This window comes from Capsicum annuum, chromosome 5 (genome assembly GCF_002878395.1).
Source record: "Capsicum annuum cultivar UCD-10X-F1 chromosome 5, UCD10Xv1.1, whole genome shotgun sequence".
Taxonomy (NCBI): domain Eukaryota; kingdom Viridiplantae; phylum Streptophyta; class Magnoliopsida; order Solanales; family Solanaceae; genus Capsicum; species Capsicum annuum.
Genome location: NC_061115.1, coordinates 117,579,731 through 117,597,990, shown reverse-complemented (window position 1 = coordinate 117,597,990; position 18,260 = coordinate 117,579,731). Strand labels below are relative to the sequence as shown.

General features: G+C 38.2%; 1 protein-coding gene across 1 annotated transcript; it reads left to right on the top strand.

The window, feature by feature from the left end:
• Nucleotides 1-338: 338 nt before the first annotated feature.
• LOC124898528 lies at nt 339-3,477 on the top strand. The gene is made up of 3 exons (XM_047412164.1): nt 339-829; nt 2,058-2,163; nt 3,142-3,477. The coding sequence occupies exons 1-3, from the start codon at nt 339-341 to the stop codon at nt 3,475-3,477; spliced, it is 933 nt and encodes a 310-aa protein (XP_047268120.1).
• Nucleotides 3,478-18,260: the final 14,783 nt, after the last annotated feature.

Genomic DNA, 18,260 nt, shown 5'->3' with positions numbered 1-18,260 from the left:
TTATGGCCATGCTTACACAGTTGACAATTAATTAGCCATTGGTGGAGGCATTAGAGCAAATGCCTGGGTACGCAGAATTCATGAAAGACCTTGTTACGAAGAAGTGGATAGTTACTTATGAGATAGTGGACAATCTTTATCATTGTAGTGCTATTTCTATAAGGTCGTTGGTGTAGAAGAAGGTAGACCCAGGAGCATTTACTATCCCATACACTATTGGGCCTTTTGAATTCGTAAAAGCCCTATGTTATTTAGGAGCCAATATAAACTTGATGCCACTTGCTGTGTATAAAAAACTAGGTTTAGGGGATCCTACTCCCATGAACATGAGATTAGTTATGGCAGACAGGTCTGTGAAGCGGCCCATGGGTATTCTATATGACGTATTAGTTAAGTTGTCCAGTTTTATATTTCCAGCTAATTTTGTCATTCTCGATTATGAGGTGGACTTCGAGGTGCCCATAATCTTGGGTAGACCTTTTTTTACAACCAGGAGTGTACTTATTGATCTGAAGGTAAATGAGCTACTATTCAAGCTGAATGATTTGAGCATATTTTCTATTGTGGATGTTTATTATGAGGAGGAGCAGAAAGTACCTATAGAGGAAAAATTTGCTGTGGATATTTTATCTGCTGTATTAATCAATTTTGATGAAGACGGTATTGAATATTATGAGGAGATAGTGTGTACCTTGACAGGCATGGGGTCTTATTCTTATTCACCCAAGAAGCTAGATTTGGACTCGAAAAATCATCCAAGTCCACCAGCCAAGCCGTCTATTAAAGAGCCACCTACTTTGAAGCTGAAAGAGTTGCTGGGACATTTAAGGTATGTGTTCCTAAGAAGCAGGAATACACTACCTGTCATTATTTTAGTTGACTTAGGTGAGCAATAGGTGGAATCCCTAATCTCTGTTCTTAAGAGATACAAAAGGGCTACTGGTTGGACGATTGCAGATATTATTGGTATTTCTCCTGGTATATGCATATATAAAATCCAGCTAGAGGAGGATTATATCCCGACTATTGAGCATCAACATCATTTAAACCTACCTATGCATGAGGTGGTGAAGAAAGAAATCATTAAGTGGCTAGATGCAGGGGTGGTATACCCCATCTCAAATAGTAAGTGGGTAAGTCCTGTTCATTGCGTGCCCAAGAAAGGGGGCATGACAGTAGTGGCTAACGAGAAGAATGATTTGATTACACTCAGGCCTATTACTTGATGAAGGGTGTGTATGGATTAAAAAAACTCAACTTATAGACAGTGAAGGAATACTTCCCAATACTTTTCATGGATCAAATGCTTAATCAGTTGGTGGGAAGAGGTTGGTATTATTTCTTGGATGGTTATTCTGGTTACAATCAGATTTCTATTGCCCCGAAGGATCTGGAGAAAATAACATTCACCTGTCCATATGGTACTTTGCACATTTAAGCGGATGCCATTTGGATTATGTAATGCACCCGCTACCCTTCAACGGTGCATGATGTCTATCTTCTCAGATATGGTTGAAGACACCTTGGACGTGTTTATGGATGATTTTTCTAATGTAGGAGATTCGTTTGAGCTATGTTTAGTAAATCTGAGTAGGGCCTTGCAGCGGTATGAGGAGTTTAATCTTGTGCTTAATTGGGAGAAATGCCACTTCATGGTGAAGGAGGGCATTGTTCTCGGACACAAAATTTCAACAAATGGGGATTGAAGTTGATCGAACTAAATTTGAGGTTATAGAGAAGCTTCCACCTCTGATTTCAGTGAAGGGGGTGCGTAGTTTACTTGGTCATGTTGGCTTCTATAGGAGGTTTATAAAGGAATTCTCAAAGATTGCAAACCCCTTTTGCAAACTTTTAGAGAAGAAATTCAAATTCGCATTTGATGATGATTGCTTGAAGGTATTTGAATGCCTTAAAGGGAAGTTGGTTGATGCTCCTATTATTGTTGCACCGGATTGGTCAAAACCATTTGAGATCATGTGTGATGCAAGCGGTGTTTCCCTTGGATATTTGTTGGGACAAAAGAAAGACAAATTGTTCCATCCAATCTATTATGCCAGGAAAGCGCTAAATGAAGCTCAAAAGAACTACACCGTTATAGAGCAGGAACTTCTTGCAGTAGTATATGCCTTAGAGAAATTTTGGGCTTATTTGCTAGGAACCAAGGTTAGAGAAATTTTGGGCTTATTTTCTATGAACCAAGGTTGTGGTCTACACTGACCACGTAGCCTTGAGATATTTGATGGCAAAAAAAAATACAAAACCAAGGTTGATCAGATGGGTGCTACTGCTTCAAGAATTTGACTTTGAGGTCAAAGATAGAAAGAGTTGCGAAAACCAAGTTGCGAATCATCTGTCCAGGTTGGAAAGTGAACAAGCAGTTAGAGATGAATTTAAGATCAATGATGCATTTCCAGATGAGGAAATCTTGGCTGCTGTTATGGAGAAAATACCTTGGTATGCTGATTTCGCAAATTATATGGTGAGCGAGGTGATGCTAGAGAATCTTTTCTTTCATCAAAGGAAAATGTTTCTCCATGATGTGACCCATTGATTCTGGGATGAGCCATATCTTTTTCTGCAATGTGCAAATGGTATTATTAGACGGTGCGTCCCAGAAGTAGATATGTTAAGTATACTGGAAGTAAGTCATTCTTCCCCAGTTGGAGGACACCATGTAGGTGATTGGACTGCAATGAAAGTGCTTCAGAGTGGCTATTATTGGCCCTCTTTGTTCAAAGATGCCTACGAGTTCGTGAATAGGTGTGACCAATGTCAAAGGCAAGGGTCTATCTCAAAGCACCATGAGATTCCAATGTCTAAAATACTAGAGGTAAATTATTTGATGTTTGGGGCATTGATTTTATGGGGCCCTTCGTGAGTTCAGTTGGGATAAAGTACATATTAGTGGCCGTTGAATACGTGTCAAAATGGGTTGAGGTAGTGGCTCTGGCAGATAATGAAGGGAAGAGAGTTATTGCATTCTTGAGAAAAAACATCTTCTCTCGCTTCGGGGTACCTCGTACCATCATCAGCAATGTAGGATCACACTTTTGCTACAAGATATTCAATGCTACCTTGGAAAAACATAGAATTAAGCAGCATAAAGTAGCTACACCATACCACCCGTAAACTAGTGGACAGGTAGAAATCTCTAATCGAGAAATCAAAGCTATCCTTGCCAAAACTGTAAAGTCTAGCAGGAAGGATTGGTCAAGGAAGCAGGAAGATGCCTTATGGGCATATCAAATGAATTTTAACATACCTATTGGCATGCCGCCATACCAATTAGTTTATGGAAAGGCGTGTCATTTGTTGATTGATCTAGAGCATAAAGTGTTGTGGGAACTAAAATTGCTTAACTTGAATTGGAATGAGGCAGCCTATATGAGACTGGGGCAGCTGAATGAGATGGAAGAGTTCCATCTTGGAGCTTATGATCCGACGGATCTATACAAGGAAAGAATGAAGAAGTACTAGAGGTGACTTGGTTCTTTTATTCAACTCCAGACTAAAACTGTTTCCAGGTAAGCTCAAATCCAAATGGTCTAGACCATTTAAAGTGAGTCAAGTCTACTTATCTGGAGTAATGGAACTTGAAAATGAAGACATAAGTGTCTTCAAGGTAAATAGGTGGCGTATGAAACTGTATATCAGTCCAACAGACTTAATAAGGAGTATTGATAATGTCTATCTTAATGAAGTCTGAGTAATCGAGGTAACTGAGTCGTGCCACGATGATAAATCATGTGCTAGTGGGAGGCAACCCATGATGTGTCTTTGTAAAGAATTAGTTTAAGTTATTTCATTGTTTTGTACAAGCTGAAGGGTTTGCGTAAGTGTGCAGATCTGATAGTGCAGGAAAATAAAAGCTGAGAAAGTTTAGGGTGACTGACGGACAACCCGATGGACCATCGATGACTCGATGGACCATCGTGGTAATCATCGCTACAAAGTCCAGAAACTAGGTTACTGGAAGAGTAGCGACGGGTTGACCAACGTACCGTCGCATGCTCAATGGATCGTCAACTTAATCATCACCAGTATATCTCCAGATAAGTACACTAGAAAGGGATGATGGGTTGACCAACAGATGGTCGCACATGCTCTGGACCGTCGCTGGAACCGTCGCATGAAACCCTATTTCAGCGGGTCGGGTTGGGTCAAATTAATTTAAATAGCCAGAGTTTTCATTCTTATTCTATTCAAACGGGTTTATATAGATAATTTAAAGTGGTTAAATAGTGCCCCAATGGTTCAAGTGCCTGAGACTATTAAGTGTCCCTGCATTCAACGTATCTGAGTCTTTCCATTACCTTCTTAAACTTCTCCTGTTCCTTTCCCCTATCTATTCTTAACTTCTTCTCCTCTTTGTTCTTTCAATCACAAGCAACAAAAGTTTCTCACAAAAGTAAGGTGTCATATTATGTCCTATGTTTAAAGTGCAAGTTAGGATAGTGATCAAGTGCTGCAATGCTAAGGTATGATCTCTCCATTGCTCTCTATGTTATTTAACACTAAGAACCACGAAAGCATGTGAAGGCTTCAATGTTGAAACAATCTTTTTTAATTTTGAGTTATTCTGTGGTGGTCTGAACTAAGATAAAATCTGACAAACTTTATCTTAGGTGAAGTCTGAGTAGCCCATGAATCAAGAAAAGCAAAATTAGTAATGTATTATTGATGAAAATGCCCTGAGAATTATGTTTACATTAAGAGCGTGCAAAATGTTTGATAAAATGTCAAAATGAGGCCTGAAGTTGAAAATGGAAGGCGAAGGTCAGTGCGACAGACCATCGGATACCCGATGACCCATCAGTTGAAATCATCGCCACTTTATCAGAAATAGAGTTACTGGAATATCTCTGATGGTTTGGGTCGACGGACCAGTGTATGTCTGACGGACAGTTGCCCTATTCATCGCTGAATTTTTACTGTCTTCTGGTTTGAGTACGTAAAATGATAAATATTTCACTTGCAGGTATTATTGTAAACAAATTACCACCAACCATAGGTAGGGGTAGAGGCCAACGATCCAGGCAAGGTCTATCACTGGGTTTGGATGCACCAACACACAACACCCGGCAAAATCGTCAAGTGATTTTTTCGTCCTCTCTGTCTGAATAGGAGGGTGAAAGAAGTAGCAGCAACAACTTAAGTTCGATTCTAGTTGAGGAAAGGGTTGAAGTATCTAACCCCACCCAAGAAGAGGTTCCTGAACAGGACCCGAACATGGTTTGGTGCAAGGACCCACAACTACAGAAGGGTATCAGATGGTAGGTTGAAGGGGCTTGGGAGTATTTCTACAGAGGACTCCCATAGGTTGGATACAAAGAGACCTATTTTTGAGGGGTATCAAATTATAACAACAACACTGCACGAGTATTGGTAACTTGAGCACCAGTTTAATGAATATGAGTTGGCATGGATGAGCAAGCCACTCAGATCCTATCAACCCAACTTGGTATGTTAGTTTTTCACCAATTAATTGGTGTTTATGGAGAAGAACTACCCCCCAGGTGCGTCAACGGCTGATATGAAAAGCTGGATACAGTCCTTGTTCGTGTAGTCGACATAGATATCTTAGAGCGTACATTGAATAGATTGTTGTTCGAGCCCAAATATCAGATACCAGGTGCAATCCCAGAATTGGAACATTGACTGTTCACAGTAAAGACACAAAGGTCGTGGCTGGACAGAGTATTGATAGACGAAGAAAAGCCTGTGTGGTTACACAACCCATGCGAATGGATATCGAAGTCGTCCCTGAGCTTTAGGACCAAGTTTGGTGGGCAATTGTGAGATTAAGGCTGATGCCAACAAGAGGTGATGACTATTTCGAGATCACTAGAGCTATAATCATCGCTGCATTGATCGAGGGATTAACAGTAGATTTGGGTCACCTATTGCTGATGAGTTTTTCTTCTGAGCTCACAAGACCACGACTGCACTTGCATTTCCATGTCTTATCACTGAGTTGTGTAAGCAAGCAAATATTCCTTTGATTAGCAAACTTAATAATGAGGTTTAGGCAGTGCATAGGCAAGATATTGAAAAGACAAGGGATGAATCGAAGTTCTATATGTGAGTCAACATGCCTCCAGCTCAGTAAACTCAGTCGGCACCAATTCCTGAATCATCAGAGGGTCTTTCAAGTATGCCATTACCTCTTGCAATATACGTACCTCATACAACCTCTACAGGTTCAGCTTTGATGCCCATGGGTGGGACTGCAAATTCTGCATTAGTCTGGCCCAATATTCAGAATACAGGCTGAACCAAGAGAACTTCACAAAGGTAGTCTGGGCACAGAAAAGGTTTGAAAAACAATAATCTATATGGGGGGAAATTTTAAACCCTTTGTTGAAAGAATTATAGAAGAAGTGGTACATCCTTTTAGTAACATCAAGCTAAGAATGGAAAACATGGAGGAGCGAATCAACAAGAAGCTGGATGCTATGCCAGTTCATTAGATGTTGTCGTGTGTTTTGATCCAATAAGCATAGGATAGTTGGCCTCCTTGTTTTGTTAGTTCACTTAGCCAAAGTAATGACCCACCAAAAAAAATTTGTTTCCTTTGTCAACCTTGATGAGTTGTGTTAGTGTTTATTCTATCCAAATAAGTTTGATTCACTCTCTAGAAGGTGTTAGCACTTAGCTTTAGTCCTGGTCTAATTTCGGACATTGTGCACTTTAACTTAGGCAAATTTCCAAAGTTGAGGGTGGCTACTGTTGGATTGTTGGCAGCTTAGAAGGTTGAGTTGAAATTGATTTGAGAGGTAGCATCCGACCCTGCTCTAGTTAGATGTCTAAATGGATATTATGCACCTCAACTATCTACATCAACGTAAGTTGAGGGTGGCTGATGCTGTTGTTCAACAACTAACAAAAAAATTTAAAAAAAAAAGAAAAAAAAGGATTTTTTTTGGGTTATGACAAGGGCGCAGATGGATAGTAAAGACTGCAAATGAGGGAAAAGAACTTTAATTTTGGTGGATAGCTACAAAAAAGGGTAAAGAGAGTGAAGTTTTGTACTTTAAGTCACTTACCCAAATGAACAACCCTCACTGATCCTAAAACCTCATTACAACCCTTAGCAAGTCCTACTTGATCTTGGGGAGTCAATCATAAGATAGCATTAGATGATAAGGGCAAGTTTATGGGTGTGCACTATGTTTGTAACTTCATTTCTAAGAGTGAGAGGCTTAGTTTCATCCACGATTTAATTGTGTAATGTGAGGTGGACTTCTTTGACTGTGAGAGCATGTTGAGTTTTATCTGTCCTACTTATTTCTTCGGGATGTGGTATCTATGGCTGTGAATATGGTAATTATTAGTTAATGCCAGTAGTTGATCCATGTGTGCTGAGATAGCATAATCGAATAGGAAATGGAATAATTATATTATTGTGTTGGTTTTACTGTAAAATGCCCATCATGATGTTGCTCATATATCCAGGGGTCTATCGAAAACAACCTTGCTTCTTCTTCGGAGGTAGTGGTATGGACTGCGTACATCTTACCCTCCCCAGACCTCACTATGTGGGAATAAACTAGGTTTGTTGTTGTTGTTGTTGATGATGTTGTTCATATATGTATCTTGGTGTTGAGTTGCTCGAGGAAAAGCAATGGCCTTAAGTTGAGGGTGCTGATGTTCCAATTTTTGACGAAACATTTTAGGCCTTTTTCTTAGGATAATTGTGTATTTTCAAGTAACTATTATTGTATTTAACAGTGTACTTTAGTCTTGTCAGGATAAGAACTGAGTATGAAGAATAAATTGGATAAACTGGGCAAAACAAAGGAAAAATGATCAGCGATGGCTTAGGCAACGGACCATCGACCTCGCGAAAAACCGTCGGCCTGAACCATTACCCAAAAATAGAAGACAGTAACACTGGACATCCTACGATGGTCCATGTGATGGACCATTGATTCTGCGATAAAACATCGACCTAAACCATCGCCAAGAGACAAAATGCAGAATCATTAGAAGTCATGCGACGGATCAGGTGGCGGACTGTCGGCCCTGCGATGAACCATTGCCCTACCTGCCGCCTAGAAGAAGAAGATGACCTCACTGGAGCCCCAGCGATGAACTGTCGCTCGACCCGTTGATCCTGAAGCGGCAACTTCGATTTTGAATTTTAAACCCCCAGCTCTTGTACCGACATTATTAGGTTGTGGGATGGTTGTCTATGTTTTATTTATCTCTTGGATTATATTTATTATCTTGTTAATTACTACATATCTTAAATATGTTGATTGGGACCTCATAGGCCATTTTCTACCAAATTAGCCAATTTTTTATAGCTCTAGGATAGCTTACCTACTGGATGGTAGGTGCTATCATGACTCGTAAATTGGGTCATGACATTAACTTTACCAAAGCTCCAAAATCAACCACAAATGATTTCCCCAAGTTTTCTAACTTTTAGGGTTCAATATTCTTGCGAGTGGATGAAAAATGGGGAAAATCAGGCTAAGTAGGGATTTTATACCCTTCCCAGGTGCTTGGGTACTGCTTTAACGGACACTAGGCCGCTTAAGAAATATCTAGTGTCTACATGGGTACCACTTAAGCGATCCCTTGCCACTTATTCAGTAAGTGTTCTGCTTAAGCAAACCTCCATTGGAACAAACTAGTCACATAAGTGATGGGCCAGTTGCATTAGTGACCAAAAGGAAGCTTAAGCAGCGCCCCAACACTAGCTGAGTCTTGGAATTTTTCCAAGCTTCCGCCAATCCCTCAGGATTCATTCAAAATTTTGTATATGTAAATGGACTATGTATCCTATCAATTTTGATGTTTCAGACTCAATGGCTAGTCAAAATATCCATTCGAGGTTGTTTCAATGAAAAGTGGGTCCCATGCCCATGTGCCATTTTTCTTAACTTTCAGTCAATAACCCAAAATGAGTCTAGAAGACTTGGGGACCTAAACCAAGGGTCTACCTAGCATAAAATCAATGTTTTAAAGCTATTAGAATGGTACAAATTAACATACAAGGTCATTTGGCTGATGCTTTTGCTCAGTATCCCATTTGAACCAACGAAGGCATCAAAATAGGCAATTGACTCTAAAAACCAAATAAACTATCCGATAATCGAACTGTCAGTTCCAGCAAGTCATAAATGACTTTGTACAGCTATAGGAAAGCTCTAAATGGTGAAAATCAGAGTAAATACAGAAAATGACCTGGAGGGTCATTGCAATATCCACTATGAAAAGAATTTTCGTCCGTGAAATTAAAGGATTAGGATGTACCTGAAGCCTCAAACAATTATGGATATTGGGTCCGCATATCACTCTCAATCTCCTAAATAGCCTCCTATACTGGAAGGTGCACACTGAACCTTAACTACTAGAATCTCTTTTGTGCACAACCACCTGACATTACTAGCTAATATGAGCATAGGCTCGTCCACAAAGGTCAACTGGTCATCCAACTAAATCGAGTCCTATCTAATCACATGAGATGGGTTAGAAATATACTGCCGCAACGTAGAAATATAGAAAGCCAGATGAACAACAAAAAAGTCTAGGGCTAAGGCTAACTCATAAGCCACCTCACCAACTGTGTGAAGAATCACAGAGGGTCCAATATATATGGGGCTAAGCTTTCCATTCCACCCAAACCTCATCACTCCTTTTATGTGCGATACTCAAAGAAATACCTGGTCACCAACTCCAAATCTCAAGGCACAAAGTCTACGCTATACATAAGCCTTCTTCTTACTCTGAGCTGCCCTCAATATATCCTAAATCACCTTGACTCTATCCAATGACTCCTAAAGCAAGTTAATACCATGGGGTATAATCTTAGAAGTCTCAAACTATCCAATAGGAGAAAGGCATCTCCTACCATACAAATCCTCAAAAGGCTCCATCTCAATACTCTAATGGTATCTATTATTAGATATAAACTCTACCAAATCTAAATGTTTCTCCCATTGAGCTCCAAAATCCATAACACAGGCTTGAAGTATATCCTCGAGAACCTAAATAGTTAGCTTCGACTGCCAATCGGTCTGACGATGTAAGGATATACTAAGATTCACATGAGCACCTAAATCCTTCTAAAAAGATCTCCAATAGCTAAAAGTTAACACCGAACCTCGATCTAAAATAATAGATATAGTCACACCATGCAAATGGACTATCTCACTGCTATAGATACAGGCTAACCTTTCGGCACTAAAGGATATCTGAATAGGAATGAAATATGCCAACTTTGTTAATCGATCCATAATAAACCAACTACTATCAGAACCATGAGAAGTAAGAGGAAAATCACTAGCAAAGTCCATGGTAATCTGCACCGATTTCTACTTAGGAATGGGCGACCTCTGAATCAAGCCACCAAGTATCTGATGCTCAGCCTTCACTTATTGACAACATAGGCAAAGAGATAAAAAGTATGCCACATATTTATTTATACTACTTCACCAATAATGTTGTCTCAAATCTCTATAAATCTTAGCTGTACCCGGGTAAATAGAATATCTGGAGCTGTGAGCCTCATGCATAATCGACTGAATTAAGTTATCAACCCTCGAGACTCAAATGTGGCTATCAAATCTCAAAATACCCTTAGAATCTATGATAGCCCTGTTAGAATCACTACTCAACACTTGATCACAAATGATGGAAAATCTCTTATCCTCAAACTAATGACTTTGAATTTGCTCAATTAGTGAAGACCCCACCACAACACTAGCAAGATTTCTCCTAGGGTCTGAAACAACAAGTCACACTATTATATTGGCTAAGGAATGAATGTACCATGCCAAAAGTCTTTGTGAAACTAAAATTCAAGCCAAGTTACCCCTACTCACCATCTTCCAACTTAAGGCATCTGCTCGCCTTGCTCGGATGATACATGGTAGAGATGTCATAATCCTTTAGCAACTCCATCCATCTATGCTGCTTAGAATTAAGCTCTCTTTGAGTCATAAGATGCTGAAGACTATGATAATCTATGAAGATCTCACAATGCTCCCCATCAAGATACTGCCTATTAATCTTAAGCACAAAAACTACCGCTGCTCACTCCAAATCATGAGTTTGGTAGTTGCGCTCGTGCACTTTCAACTATCTCAGTGTATATACAATAACTCAACCTTGCTACAACAATACACAACCCAAACCAATACCACAAGCATCACCATATACGGTGAACCCCTGCAACCCCTAGAGTTTTTTGAAGTAAGCAACCCCTAGAGCTTGAATTAAGCAACCCCTAGAGCTTTTTGAAGCTTGACTCACACTCCTCCAACCATTAGAATGGAACCTTCTTCCAAGTCATTCAGGTCATCAGTACTGCAATAGCAGCAAAACTCTCTATGAACCATCTATAGTAATCATCCAAACCATTGAAGTTATAGACCTCGGATAGATATGTAGGCCTGGACTAATCGTGAATATCCTCGATCTTCGCTGGGTCTACCATAATCCTATCCTTAGACACCATATGCCCAAGAAATATAACCGAAACTTACACTTAGAGAATTTGGCAAAATGCATATGATCTCTTAATTCCTAGAGTATAATCCTCAAATGCTGCACATGCTTCTCCCTACTCCTTGTATGTACAAGGATGTCGTCGATGAATACAATCATAAAAAAATCCAAATAAGGCCTAAACACACGGTTTATCAAATCCACAAATGTGGCTGGGATGTTAATAAACCCAAAATACATTTCTAGGAACTCATAATGACCATAACGGGTTCGAAAAGCTATTTTCAGGGGATCCTTAGCTTAAGTCCTCAACTGATGGCAACCGAATCTCAAATCAATCTTATAGAAAACCACTTCTTCCTAAAGTTGGTGAAATAAATCATCAATTGATGCATAGGATACTGATTCTTCATCATCACATTATTAATCTACCTATAATCAATGCACATACATATGGAACAATCATTCTTCTTCCTAAACAATGTAGGAGCTCCCCAAAGAGACACTCTTATTCTAATAAAACCCTTACTAAAAAAGTCTTGAAGATGAAAATTTAGCTCCTTAAGCTTGGCTAGAGTCATATGATAAGGTGCCATAGAAATAGGTCGGGGTCCTATCTCACAATCAATAACAAACTGAATTTTATACTCTAGAGAAAGATCAGGTAGATCAGTAGGGAAAACATCATGTAACTTATGAACTGTAGGAATAAATTCAAGTGATGAACTCTCCATACTAGCATCACGAATATAAGTAAGGTAAGACTCACAACCCCTTGAAATAAGTCTCCTAGCATAAATATAAGAAACAATCTCTATTGGCTTATGGCTAATTGCTCTGTGCAACATAATTAGGGTTATGTCAGGCACGGCGAAGGTAACTACGTTATGCCCAAAATCATATCAAAATCCACCATATTTAAGACAATAAGATCAACTTGAGTATCAAACTCTTGAGCAGTCACAACACATGATCTATAAACTTAATCCACTACTAAAGAATCACCCACGGGAGTAGAAACAAATAATAAAATGGATAATGAATCCCTAAATAACTATACTTGTGGGGCATAATAAGTATACACATAAGAATAGGTGGATCCCAGATCAAATAAAGAAAATGTAAATTGATGGCACACTAAGATTGTACCTATGATAACAACATCTAAAGACCCAACATTGGGTTGAGAAGGTACAACACACAACTGACCATGCCCATCACTTAGATGGGATCCTAGCCAATATCCTATACTAACTACTTTAGAATTTCCATGATCAGCTCAGGGATCATCCTTACGACCATGCATACCTCTTCTATCTGGAGGTATAACTATCTGAATTAATTGAATGCTCTAAAATAAGGGAACTATAGCTCCAACATTGGGGCAGTCTCTTGAGAAATAACCAAAATTTCCTCAACCATAACATGACCAGGTGTTGTATTGAAACTAGAAGATTCAATTGACACAAAATAACCACCACGACTAGAATAACCAGAAAATAAACCTCGTGAAGACTGACCACTGCCCTAGATAAGATAGTCGCTGAAACTAGATGACCTCCATCGATAATCTAAAGAGCGACCTGAATGGTCCTACTAGACTGACCCTGATGCTGATACGACTGATGTTAAAGGTACCTTACCCTGAGAACCACTATCTCTAAACTATGAGCCACTATAACTGCCACTGAGACTATCATAATATCACAGCCTCTTGTAATGTCCCCTTAGACCTTATGATGCATATCTTTCATAACTTAGCATGATAAAAAATATCGATAAAAAAACTACCATAATAACTAAACTTTATGTAGAAAAATGAAAAGGAAGTCTCAATCCACGAATAAAGCAACAAATCCTCTCACACTCAGTTGTTAGAATAGAAGTAGCATTCCTAGAAACCCTATAAAATCAAGCCTCATACTTCACAACAACCATGGAGTCCTTTTCCAACCTCGAGAACTGATCTCTCAAATGATACCTAAAGTTACAAGGCATATACTTCTCCAAAATAATTTTAGAGAACTAAGTTAATGTCAATTAGCGAGATCCAATTGGCTTGGAATCAATATAATCACTCCACCAATGTTGAGCAGCCAAGTCCAACTAAAAAGTAGTGTAATCCATACCACTAGTCTTAATTAGGCCCAAATTACAGAGCCTATCCTCATAAAAGATCAAGAACTCATACGCATTCTCGCCCATGCACTATAAAACCTAGGCGGAGCTAATCTCAAGAATCTGTCCAATATTTTCTGCTCCTCAACAGACATAGTAAGCTGGGACACTATCGACTGAGCAGCTACCAATTAGGCAACCATCAGTGCAAGGGACCTCAACTCTAGGAGCTATAACTATAGGTTACACCCCCACCTCAATACTATTTATATCCATAGACTGTGCACCATCAGATGGTGCATACCAACCAATGCCAAAAGCTAAATGAAAGAATCCTTGAGCATTGAAGAAGAATTAGACACCGATGGATCCTGGGCTAGTCCCTGGCCCACTGCTTGTTGAGGTAGAAGAATCTCTCGGTCGAGGGTAGGAATAGGGTTTGGTAAAGGCCCCCTATCTTGAGCCCTATATGGGGACACATCCCTAGGATATCCATAATCTCTAGGTCATGCATGAACAATGTCAGAATCTCTTGGTTCGGTCTTAGGACCCTTAGCTCATATAGCAGTAGTACATGTCCTGTCCATCTGCAAAAGAGTGAAACCAAAGAAATGCTTTAGAAACAAACTCAAACTCTTAGCATGAAATGAGTGCAAAAAGTGAAGAACTCCTAAGAATGTTCTATAGCCTCCCAAAGATAAGAAATCAATGTCATTGTTCTAATCTGTAGGTCTCTACTAGACATTTGTTCTTGCTCCAACAATACTGGTGAACCTAGACTCTGATAACAATTTGTCATGATCTAATTTATGAGTCATGATGATGCCTAATTTATCCTGCAAGTAGGTAAGACAAATCTTAGCTCGGTGCAATAAAAATGGGCTAATTTGGTGGGAAAATAGCCTAAAAGCCAAAAACAAATAATTTAAGGATTATAATAATAATAAGGCAATAAGTATAGTCTCAAAGGTAGATAAAACATAAAAAATTATCCCACGACCTAGTAGTGTTGGTACAAGAGATACTACAAATGGAACATACGTACTGAAGTAGTCAAATACAATCAGTCTCAAATAATGAAAGAGTAGACATAAATCCTCGAAGGAAAAAGGGAAAACTCTGACTCTGAGAGCTCAACCTACCTCTGAAATTAACTCAGCATAATCTTCACATTAGTGGTAGCTACTAGTACTTAAATATACACCAAAAAGGTACAAAAGTGTAGTATGAGTTCTAAAACCACGAGTACTCAACATGCATCATTGGCTGATTGAGCTAAATCATGATCTAAATAGGATAAAATACAAGATAAAATAAGCGAACTCAAGGTAAAAAAATAACCTAGAAATAAGATCCAATACTACTATACATAAATAAATAAATAAATCCAGAAAGGTAGCACATAGATCACACAATTATAACTACTAAATTGGCCCCTATAAGCCAATAAGTGTAGAAAGTAAATAATCCTATGTGGTCCCTCATAAGCTCAGAGGGTATAATCAAAAGAAAATAAATGACTGAAAATCCATAAATTTATTAAATATTAACTATAACCATCAAACCATCCATACCGTATCATATCATATCCAACTCCTTATACTAGACTCTAATCGAAACTTATATCATCATCATCATAACATCTCCAATAGTATCAACATCGTAACATCATTTACTAGACTTTAATCAAAACTTATTTCATTAATATCATTATTAATTGTCAGACTTAAATCAAAACTCATGTTATTAATATCATCATTAATTGCCAGACTTTAACTGAAACTCATGTTATCAATATCATCATTAATTGTTGAACTTGAACCATAACTCATGTTATCAAAATCATCATTAATTACTAGAATATAACCAAAGCTCATGTAAATAGACTATAACAATAAACCATACCAATACACCATATCCATAAGCCATATCATTAAACTATACCAATGAACTACCAGATTTTACCTAGAATTAGGACCAACTCCCAAATACCAGACAACATGAACATTACGTACTCAGTTTCCTCTAAGTCCCAAAAAATCATTAACAAGAGTTCAACTTATGTAAATAAATGTACAAAATCTGACACAAGTCTTGGCCTAAAAGTGGTTGAAGGGCCCTACTTTTAATCCCCAAAAGCCATTTTTATGAAAATTCTACCCTGGACTCGATTAAGGTATCTAAATTCATTTCTAGATGATAAATAAGCTATAATTAGGCCTTAGATAGCAATTCTTCCTAAAACATGAGCAACAAAGTCGATTTCACCTAGACTACAGTTCTAAGATAGCCTAAATAGTCAAAATAAGACTAAGCATACCAATCATGCTTCCAAAACCTAAATCCTATACCATATCTAACATAATATCACAATGATACTATAAATTAGCTCAATCTACAAAGAAGGTAAACCTAGCCTACATGGACGCCGAAGAAAAGCTTGAAGAATCTGCTAAACCACCAATTTTCCTTTTCAAATAGCTTCTGCAAGATGCCACACTATCAAAATCATAATTTACTCATCAGACTGATAATAATGATACCCATATTGTACTATTATGCTTGGGGCCAAAATTACATAAAAATCCCATGTAGGGCTCAATTTATGGAAGCACACTTTTAAAACCAACATAATACCCCTCTATGTTCAAGGATCATTTACCTTATAAAATAGGTGAATTTTAAGATCTAATGGTGCCACCAAGATTTTAGTGATTTTAGAAAAAGATGGAGAACTAAACCAATAAATTGATGGAAGCTTATTAGAAATTGAAAGAAGAAGCGCATATATTCAATTTACCAATGCTCCAAAATCAACCACAAATAATTTACCTAAGTTTTTCCACTTTATAGGGTTTAATATTCTCAAGAGTTGATGAAAAATAGGGAAAATCGAGCTAAGTGGGGTTTCTATACCCTTTCTAGGTGCTCAGGTACCGCTTAAGTAAACACTAGGCTGTTTAAGTGGTCACTGTTTATATGACCTAGTTCTACTTAACCAACATCTAGCATCTGCATGGGTACTGCTTAAAAGGTAGGGGATCCTATTATAGGGCCTCCTCTGGGCTGACCTAGTTGCTTTAATGGCTCCTTCGCTTAAGCTGCCTAAAAAGGCACTTAAGTGGTGCACCAACACCTGCTAAGACTTGGAAACCCCTCAAGATCCATCCAAAATCCTGTATATGCATATAGACTATTCCACCCTATCAAATTTGATATTCTAACTCAATGGTGCAATCAAAATTTCTATCTGAGGTTTTTTCAATTAAAAAAATAGGTCCCACATCCATGTGCCATTTTTCTTAACTTCCGACCAATAGCTCGAAATGAGAATGGAAGCCTCAGGACCCAAACCAAGGATCCACCTATCCTAACATAGACGTTTCAAAGATATTGGAATGGTCAAAATTGGCATACAATGTCGTTTAACTAAAGTTTTTACCAGATAGCCAATTTGAATCAGTGAAGACATCAAAAAGGTGAATTGGCTCTAAAAACCAAATGAACTACCGGTAACTAAACTATCAGTTCAAGCAAGTCATTTAATGACTTAGTGAAGCTATTGGAAAGATATAAATGTCAAAAATGAGCAAAAATATAGAAAATAACCTGGAGGGTCAAACAAGGGTCTATGACTACTTTGGAGTGTTGTTCATCCATTTTTCTCTTAGCCTGTGTAACCACTAGAGTATATAATGGTTCATTGTCATGACCCAAAAACCAAGGGTCATGATGACACTTTTTGTGGCAAACCTTAACAAGTAAGCCTATCAACCAAGCTGATATGAAATGAGAAAATAATACCAAAACCCAAGGCAGGGCTTTTAGAATAAAGTTGAATCTCTTAGCGGAAGTACATAACCAAAGATACCATAAGAATATGCTAAAGCCGGTATCACAGTGTAAGCACTACTAAATATATCTCAAGTGTCAAAATATACAACAATAATCCAAAAGGATCAAAATCCTTCTCAGAATATAAATTAAGACATGAACTTTATAAGAATAAGTAGTAGGTCAACTCCAGAAGCATAGATTGACAGGTACCTCAAATATAATCCAGATACTGCCTGAATAAGCTACCGTGTAATACACTCAAACTTAGATCTGCACTGAAAAGAAATAGTTGGTGAGAGTACCATCACTTGTACTAATAGGTAACATAGTTTGACTAAGCAAAGTAGAAAATAAAACATATCAAATACATACTATGGGCACATCATCTGAAATCAAAAAATGTCCCAAATGGTAGCCCACACCATCTTCATTAATAGTTAGACAATATGCACATATAATATACATAAATACAAGAAAGAAGCACAAATATACATGTATACCAAATGTAAGTATAGGAATAAAGTACAAATAGATAGATATCACATCAAGGACAGTAATACAACACCGAATGAGCACAGTGTGTATGAAATATAATGAATATAATAATGATGATCTGATGATAATATGATGCTCGAGGTTGTTGCACAACCTCCGTATACACTTATCGAGCTGTGCTTCCAAGCAGGACCCATGGAGGGTTCGTAACCTATGTATAATCCAATATCTAATACCAATATATATGATTTTTCTCTGACACATCCCTCGATAGAGGGTCTATAAACATATCGCAAGACAATGTTCCAAGTATATCCATAGTGGTACTAATATTTCACAAGTGCATATAA